We start from the raw sequence: 9,651 nt of genomic DNA on the forward strand, positions 1-9,651 counted from the left end.
GTCTAATAATTCGTTGTAATATCTCTTACAACACTATTCTCGACGAGTGCCACACACCAAATCTACTTTATTTTTGATTATTTTGTATTTTCAGGTACAATTTCTGTGTAAATACAATTTCACCAAAGTGGATTACATTTTAGAGCTCCGAAATGATATATTACTCAGTAAATTTAGCAATTTAGGCCTTATGGCATTAGGTAAAATATGGCTATTGTGTGTCTGTGTTATAAATTATTGCAAAATAAATCACTAGGACTGTAGCTTTAAAAGCTTAAAGTTTATCTATTCAAATTCAGTATCATTCTATTGGCTTTATATTAGCGGTTTGAAATTATCTTACGCATAAAATATTTCTGAATGTATGAATTTGAGATTACTGTTTCAGATATAAAATATGCGGAAATATTATTTAACTGTGGTCACCCTCAATATACTGAATTTTTTCAGGTTTTTTGACTACAATTATAAGTATTTAAACTTTATCTTCTTATATATAAAATTCTCGTGTCACAATGTTAGTTACCGTAGGTACTCCTCCGAAACGGCTTTACCGATTTTTACCAAATTTTATATGCATATTAAATAGGTCTGAGAATCGGCTACTATTTATTTTTCATACCCCTAAGTGATAAGGGTTTTTCACCATTAACATTTTTTTATTTATATGGCAACACAACGTTTGTCGGGTCAGCTAGTATATTAATATAAACCTCCTTAATCACTTTTTCCAAATTTCCATTTTTCTTTTGTGTGTAGGACCCGAGGTGTCGTAAATTTTAATTTTCTTTTTTAGCAAGACGAATTTGTTACGTTAATCATGTCCACAGTAATTTAGAATGTATCACGAATTGTATCAAAATAAATTACACAAAATTCCCATGGAGGTAACCGCTTTATTTATTTCTTTGCAGAGCAAAGTGCATCGTCGCCCCCGCCTTTATATTAGCAGTTTAAACTCATGTAGGTAGCGAGAATTTCTCTGCTCATATTTTCTCGTGGCACGTACTAAGAAGGGGTGTTTGTTCTTATTTTCAATTTCATGTAAAGCGATTCTATAAATTTTAAAATCGCTGGCCAGACAGGAAGTCAGATCGAAATCGTGTCGGTCGGGAGGAAATTGCTCATTCTCACGCGAACGACCTCCGGCCCTTGCATCAGTGTGAGCGGGTAAGCGACAGCTAATAAACTATATTATCAAGCAGCTAACAAAACACTTTTTGATGTGAAACATCTATAGCCGCACGTAAAACCGATTTCTGGCGTGGCGACGCATGCCGTGGCCACGCTATACGATGGTATATATATACAGTCTATATGCAGTAGTGTGTACGGTGTGGCGACGCGCCATGCGCAATCGATTTGAAGGTGGTAGAACCCTTTGTGGTTCGACTCCGGCGGCACCACCGCCACACCTATTTCTACCTAATAACAGCAGTGTTAGGTTAGCTGTGTTCCGGTTTGAAGGGTGTGGTAAGGGAGATAGACTTTTCCTAGGCGTTCCAGCTTAGTCCTCAGGGGTAGCAGCGCATCTGTGGCCGACCTCAGGTAGGAATATCTAATCCTATCTGGGGTTGATTTCAGATGTCCATGGGCGGCAGTAGTCACTTACCATCAGGTGGACTGCATGCTCGTCTGCTACTCTCATATTATAAAAAAAAAAAAAAAATCGAATTCAATAAATAGTCATCGTTATCTGGAAAAAAAACGTAATATTTTATTTTATCATTATGACATATTTAGTTCCTATCACAATATGTTCTTTTCTGCATATTACTTTTACAAAATAATGTCGATGTTTCACATCTGCCAGGCGTCCCGTGACGGCTCACATTTTTTTTATTTTTGCTGTAAATCATAAAAAGAAACTAAACTATACTTTGTACAGTGACAGTTATATTTTCATGAAATTTAACGCTAATAAGATTAAAATTACCATTAAACTAATCTTTTAACATTGGATAATCATGTATCTATGGTGAAAACTCCATAAGAAAGCTACAATTATATACTTGTAAAATTATTTGCGAATAAAACCGTTAAATACAATCCAACCGTTCATTATAATCAAGAGTTACAATACATGAAGCACAACTTTTTATATAATTATGTGTATTAAGATTCCGTCACATTCATATTTAATTATTTTCTATCTTTAACATAATTAAGAAATACACTTGTTACATCAATGTATAGTCTTAAGAGTTCATGATAACCTTGAAGAACGGTGTTGTCAATTCTTCTATGTGATTTTGTTTAATAGAAAACAGTTTATAGGTACCTTCTTGCCAATTCCCATATTACAAGATAAGACTGATAATATTTTCCAAAATTACATCTACCAGTGGACATAAAACTCTCAGAATTATTTAACAAAAAATAATATCTATGATCACTACTTATCCTACTCCTTATTATAAGTCTGTCAAACGTATTCTCCCTTATTTCTTCGCTCGGCACTACTAGCGTACCAAGTACCTCCGGAGAACCGCTCTAATGGAAAAAGTTAAAAAAATACACAAAACTTTTTTTATCACAATGCCCTCGCCGGAATCATTGTAGTGTTATGCCGCAACGGGGAACAGAAAACTTTGGAATACGCTCTTCGGAATACGGAATATTAAGTTCGCTATATTGTTATTTTTTAACTTCTGCAGACTTGCTAACTTTTGTATAAGGTAATCGAGGTCGTCTTTAGTAGGTTTGGTTTTACTGTTATATTCGTAAGATAATAAAAATGTTATATACATCAAAATAAAATTGTTATTTTACTTATACAAGTTGCAACTTTTTCATGTTTATTTCGACGAAGTTTCTATATCTAGGCAAGCCTGAAGCATCCACCTAGGTATTCCAATGCGGATTGTTGCAGAAATTTACGGGTTAGATCGTCGTCAACCCATTACCTATCCCACTGCTGGGCACCGAGTTCTTCTCAGAGTTAAAGAGGTTTAGGCCATAGTCCATCGCGCTGACCATTGCGTAGACGTGTATTTAAAAAAAAATGTGCGCATCTGTGATTTATTATATTCTGTGACACCCCTATTGAGTGGCCGTTTCAGTCTTACTAGGCTATCTTCGTATATACACGTTAGATACGGATAACTCAATGCCTCCTCTAAAGCACGTCTGTGTATATAAAACATGGAAACCAGAAATCAAAACGATTACTAAATTATGGCTCCGGCTATGACTTATCACTCAATCAATTGAAAATAAATGATTTAATTGATATAATTAATTTATCTTCATTTACGAGTATATGCTAACGTTTGACACTGATTGCGATAAGATAGATAATTCTCTTAATTCTTTGGTATTATCATAATAATATATTGTTATCCATTTTTTATACATCTTTTATCCATCGACTTGAATAAGCGTAATAAAGTACTAAAACGAAATATTAAATTATACTAATGTAATCTGAATAATTATATGTAAAATTCCAAGGTTATATTTGTTAACGTTTTTTTTAATAATATGAATTACTTTATCGTCATTGCCGTCCTTGGGTGGTACGGGCATTAAGTTAATTTTTCAAGAAACCAAAAACAGATATGTATGCATATAATCTGTATCTACAGTTACTCGTCGTTTAAATAGATATATATTATATGTATCGGAGAAAACACCATGAGGACATAAAAGGGACACGTCAGTCAGTAATTCAGTAATAATAAAATAAGTTATCATAGTCAGTCGGTCAAGTATGTAGCAAAATAGCCATAGCGAGGGCTATGATAGCCTATTGAAACAAATAGCGATCAAATGCGTTACTTAAGAAAACAGACAGCTTCGCATTGGAGATGTGACCGGGTCCGTGTCTCACGGTAAACTACCCTCATTCTAGAATACGGCATTGTCCACATGGCGCACCTTTTTTAAATAAAAGTGACGTCACGGCGTTTACCTGAGGTACAGGTACTAAGATGATAACATTAGCAATCTTATTAAACAACGATATTGATATCCTCGACATATAAATAAATAAATTCAGCTTTTGGTTGTCTAAACTATAATATAAGCATTGATGGACACTAAGATCTATACTAATTTCATATATTGTGGCTCTGAAAGGTATGCATATGCGTGCAACCTTATTTCTTTTGTATTACATCAGTTAACACAAGCATTTTCGGTACTTAAGTAGCCACTAGAGACAAGTTGTAACGAGCATTTCCGTACTTCGATCGACACGGTATATAACCTCTGTTGTTATTAATAGATAACCGCCGTTAATCATTCATGGTATTCAGAACACAAAAAAATGAACCCTTATGAAAGGTGGTAGAACCTTTTGTGGTTCGACTCTGAATGCACCACTACCACACCTTTATCTGTCTAATAACAGTAATGTTAAGCGCTGCTATGGTCTGATTTGATGGATGTGGTAGATAGGTCTTAGGGAAAGTAATGATGGATTACAAATGACCATGTACGGCACTAGCCACTTACCATCAAGTGGACATGATCGTTTACTTCTTCTGCATTATAAAAAAGATGGACAAGATAAAATAGCAACCTGGCTGCAGAATTCTAACAATCAATGTAAGTGGGTGTAAGTACTACTTAATGCCACTATCGATCGCTGATAACACCAGTGATAAGCAGATAACGTTGATGAATCCTGTCTTCCTTTTATAATCATAGCGCAGTTCTTCCTCTGTCAGTATTGACATAGTTTAGAACATAAAGTTTACACCTAAGAAGGATCGAAATCCAACATGTGGTAAGAACGATTACTGTATTATTTTTACTGTTTGATACTTCTACATGGTTGAGTTCAGCGATTTTCATAGTAACTTTTTAATAATACTGGGGTTGATCACAAATGACTTCTTAATTTCCGTTAGGTATTTAAATATAGGCTTAAAATTAGGTCTCCCTTCGATTGATTTCATTTAACTCTGTTATTTGTTAGTATAGTTAATAGCTGACTTAACAATTTCTGCCTCATAAAACTTTAGCGCTATTGCTGATTCAAAATAGTGCTAAGAAGATACCTCTTAGTCGGCAGATGTACCAAAACCGTCGCCGACCTCAGGAAGGCACAATTTTATTTGTAGTTGATTCCAGGTGATATTCGTCTACTTCGATTTTTATTCTTTAGCTGTCATGGCAACACACAACCCTAACCCGTATCTTTACGTACCGAACTATTGTACCTACTTGCACTGTTTGTGATTGAATAAAATTTACTCTCTGTGGCTCCACTCCGGCGGCACCACCGCCTCACCTATTTCTGCCTAAAAACAGCAGTGTAAAGCGCTGCTGTGTTCTGATTTGCAGAGTGGTAAGGGATACATACTTTTCCAAGGCATTTCATCTTAATCTTTAGGGGTAGCGGTGCATCTGTGGCCGATCTCAGGGTGGAATCTAATCCTATCTGGGGTTGATTACAAACGTCCATGGGCGGTAGCAGCCATTCACCAACAGGTGGACTGCATGCTCGTCTGCTATACCTACATTTTAAAAAAATACATAGTTAAATAATTTCCGTTTCCTTTTGTTACAGTTGCGTGTGCAATTTATTGTACATGTTGATAAGCTGCGTCGTATCCGTCCTTTTTATAATTGCTGTTTTATTACTTATTCTATGGGGTGTCGGAATCGTCTTTACCTGATAAAGAAGACAATGGCGATATAGACGATGCAGACCATTTGTATGCTTTGCATAATTATGTAAATAAAATGAATAAAATAAAATCAATACATCATTCTCATACTTCACTAGTAATGGGCTCTTCTTCATTGGGACGACAACGGCACGACAGGGCACCGTTGCTGTCAGAACTTCTGTCAGTTCCGTCAGTACCAGCAGCAGATACAAATCTTAATAGATAGGGCGTGTACCACCGTCTATATGAAACTAAACGTGCCAGTTTCTTACCTCACAAGGGAGATCTATCTGATATAATATTCGAAAATCCATGTCAGGACGGAAATTAATCGATATAGCAAACAGTTCTCTGTTGTTCTTGGGGTAGTTGTTAAAAAACGTAGCTGTAATGGAGTGTACAATTTGTCATCTATAAGAGCTGTGTTCTCCCTTTTGATAAACGAAATACCTTTTGGTACGCAACGTACATATAGTTACGTCGCCTATTTAGATATTATATCAATGGTGCCGTTGCCCTGCTGTGCCGTCGTCGTCTCAATGAAGAAGCGCCCAACGTTACAAAGTTCTAAAGATCTTTTTGGATCACTAATCTACAACAATTTTGACGATAGCTATTTAGATTAAAATACAAAAATTTAATTATTTTTTGATGTATAAATTATTTAACTTGTGTTATTTTGTTTCTTTTGCAATGTAATAAATGCTCTTAAATTAAATTATTGGTTCAGAATAATTAAAATGTGAAATCTTTTGTTATTTTAGACAAAACTATTATGTTATTCTAGATACTTGTAATAAGAAATTATAGTTAATTTCTTAAAAATGTACTGTTTATGTATTTGTTATAGTATTACCCAAGTCTAGTAAGGGGATTACAAAACAACCTGGTAAATATTTAATTGATGATGTGACGTTATTGCACATAAATCTACTTACAATAAATACACCCCTCGTTATATTTTATTCACTATCATGAAATGTCTTATTAATTATGCATAATAAATTATGAATTAATGTAATAAGGATAATTTTAATAAAATGTGAGTTCATTTTATTTACGAATTCTTATAAATACATATTTATAACATTATAATAGTATGGTGAAATATTGGGGTATTTATTTTAATGTTAACGTTTTGGTTAATGCACGAAAATTATTGAAACACAATACAACATTTAGGTAATACTTGCTTGGTTTCATATTTGGACAACCTTATTGTATTTCATAAACTCTTGACAAATGTTTTGTTAGTATTAATGTAATTTCGTATGTATTGTGAAAAGGAACAAGAGTTTTATGGCTTCATATTTTTCCTAGGCGTCTTTTTTGCTTTGCAAATATAGAACATAACAAAAGAAACGACCACCCCGTGTGCAATTACGCTATAAACAATAAGAATAATTTCCCAAGAGCAGCTTCCACGTATGAATTACATGCAGCTAAAGTTTTATTGTTAAATCTAGTGGTCTAGCTGGAAGATTAGAATTCTTGCTTTACCACGCGGAGAGTTTCGAGTTCGATTTCCGGTCGGTTAAACATCTTTAGGATGAATTGAAATTTCTACGGTAGGTAGGTTTCAATTTAAAATGTCAACAAACACATTACTAGCGCTGAAGTTTAAGATGGTATGCTGCATGTACGGTGTTACACCTACATATCTATGTGGTAAGAGTACAAACGCATACCCACGAGTAGGTATTAGTAAAATAACTTATTTAATAATGGCTCTAAAATTACTCTTATTCAATATACGTCATAGTACTTAGATATATTTTTATATATTTTCATGAATGTAAAGATAAAAATACTGTATCATAAGAACAGCGTAGGAGATGACTCGTCCAGCAAAGTTCATCATAACTGAAAAATTTACAGCGAAAACAATAGTTGATATTTCCATTTTCCTTGTTTGTACAAGATCTAGCATTAGCTCCACTTGATCTTCATAATTATTATAAATACCTGAAATATAAAAAATCTATATTTACATAGGTACGTAATTGGGCTTTAGGTAGGTATGTATTTTGTCCTGTCAATGCATGAATCATAGTATAACACAAGGATAAATATTATGTATTTATAAAAAGATCGCAAATCATTAAGCGTACTATTATATATTTGATTTAATTAATTTCGATAAAAACGTGGCAGAGCGAATATTGTTCGTCTCATAAGGTACCACGTGACACCTATTTCTAACGTTAAACAGTGTATTTAGATAGAAAGGTGTAAATCCTCAGCAGTGGCAACGAAACCACTATAGATCCTTATACTGTAACGAAACTGTGATCAGATTAATGTTATAAATAAATTTGTTCACAGATGTCGATGGGCGGCACTGACCACTTACCATCAGGTGGACTGCATGCCCGTTTGCTACTACAACCATATAAAAAGACCTTAAACTCACCATCCGTCTGGTATATTTTTATTCGAAGCATAATAGAAATTACTTTTCGTCTTTCCAAATCGAGGTTTTCACTCATTTTCGTTAAAAATAGCGGTCGGCTGTTTATTAAGAAATACAGCAGTAGCTCGCTTACAATGACATCAGAATACTGTAAAAAGGTAATAAGGGCGCAAGTTAAATACTTTCAGAGGGTATTACATATTTACATTTCAAAATCTGTGACCTACTGAAATGAAATTGAGCCTTCCAATTTGGAACTTATTGAGTTTATTACCGAAAAAAGATTGTTAAAGTTATGGGAATGAAAAATAATTACTTATTAGTTTTGTTTTGAACGAAAAACCTTCTTAAAGATATCTTAGTTCAAAGATAGTTTATCATTCTGTACTTGGCCTACGACCCTTCTTTTTCTATAAGTATAGCCATGCTGTTCGTTTGAAGTATATAGTAAGTTTTTGATCACAATAAAATTGCGATCAGATTCATTTTCATTAAAATGTGAAATAGTTTTGAATTTAAATAAACATATTGCTGTTGTTACCTGTACAGTAGGCGATAAAATTCTACATATTGCTAATAATGTTGTCATAAACCAGGAAACAAACATATTGAGTACCTGGAAAATACAAATATTATTATCGTTACAATGAAACCTGATTATTCATCAATACCAATTAATATTAAATAATTAAACCTGTTCATTATAAATTCGATTGAAAATATACATGGAGTCGGCAATTTTATCATAGATTTGCATGAGTTCAAACCAGCACATATTTTCAGAGGATCGTCTGCTTGTGTCATCTGCCAATATCTGAAAATGGAATAGTGATGTCGATTGAACTAAATGAATAATAATTTCTGCCATTATTCTTATTTGCGTCATAATACATAAAATAATTTGTAACTATTGTAATGTGGTCTACATTCGAAAAGATGTTAAATTTTGATAATTAGAGCGTACTAACATAGTGTGGCTGGCAATGAAGATTAAACATACTATAATAGTATTTATTTATAACAGTATGAGTTATTGCGATAAAAACATTAAATATATTACAATAAAACATATTATAAATCCTTACCTTTTCAAATACATTCCGAATAGTCATTCTAAAAGCAGTTTGTTTCGAAGAAATTATGTATTGCATTTTTTTCAGCAACAGAGCATTAAAAATAACTGTATACATATACATATTTATGAGGAAGAAAGCACAAATCGCTCCCTGCAGCATTAATAGGAAAAATATCAAATGGGACACTAAGTTATGAACGGAAAAACTTCTTATCCAAAATGTTAGAGATAACTGCAGGATTGGAATGATAATCAAAATTAGAGCTGTAAACCGTCTTCGCGTGAAAATGTTCTTCGACAAATTCAAATGATTATCAACTTCGTTAAGTATATTAAACAATTTCATATATTCTTCACTGTTTCTAAATGACGTGATGAAAATGAAGAACACTATTTCTAATGCTTCTTGTATTCCCTGAGATATATTTAAAATTTTAAGAGGTACATCTTTTAGAGCTTCGTCCCAGTTTGCTGGTTTAACGAAAACTATCAGTAGTATTATCATTAATATTAAAATTAACGCGTAAATTCTATTAAATATT

At 33.4% G+C, this 9,651-nt stretch overlaps 1 protein-coding gene across 1 annotated transcript; it reads right to left on the minus strand.

Annotated features, from left to right (window-relative positions):
• Positions 1-7,398: 7,398 nt before the first annotated feature.
• LOC140757808 (uncharacterized) lies at positions 7,399-8,791 on the minus strand. The gene is made up of 4 exons (XM_073093678.1): positions 8,729-8,791; positions 8,576-8,650; positions 8,035-8,041; positions 7,399-7,586 (listed from the first exon to the last, which is right to left on the minus strand). The coding sequence occupies exons 1-4, from the start codon at positions 8,789-8,791 to the stop codon at positions 7,399-7,401; spliced, it is 333 nt and encodes a 110-aa protein (XP_072949779.1).
• Between the last annotated feature and the right edge of the window lie 860 nt (positions 8,792-9,651).

This window comes from Epargyreus clarus, unplaced genomic scaffold, assembly GCF_041222505.1.
Source record: "Epargyreus clarus isolate Ecla_fem2 unplaced genomic scaffold, WU_Ecla_fem_2.2 ptg000005l, whole genome shotgun sequence".
Classification (NCBI taxonomy): Eukaryota; Metazoa; Arthropoda; class Insecta; order Lepidoptera; family Hesperiidae; genus Epargyreus; species Epargyreus clarus.

Excerpts from the sequence above, each read along its gene's own strand:
- LOC140757808 (XM_073093678.1), bottom strand. The coding sequence starts at position 8,791 with ATGCAAATCTATGATAAAATTGCCGACTCCATGTATATTTTCAATCGA. Across the intron at positions 8,651-8,728 it reads ATCGAATTTATAATGAACAG|GTACTCAATATGTTTGTTTC; the intron begins GTTTAATTATTT and ends TGTATTTTCCAG.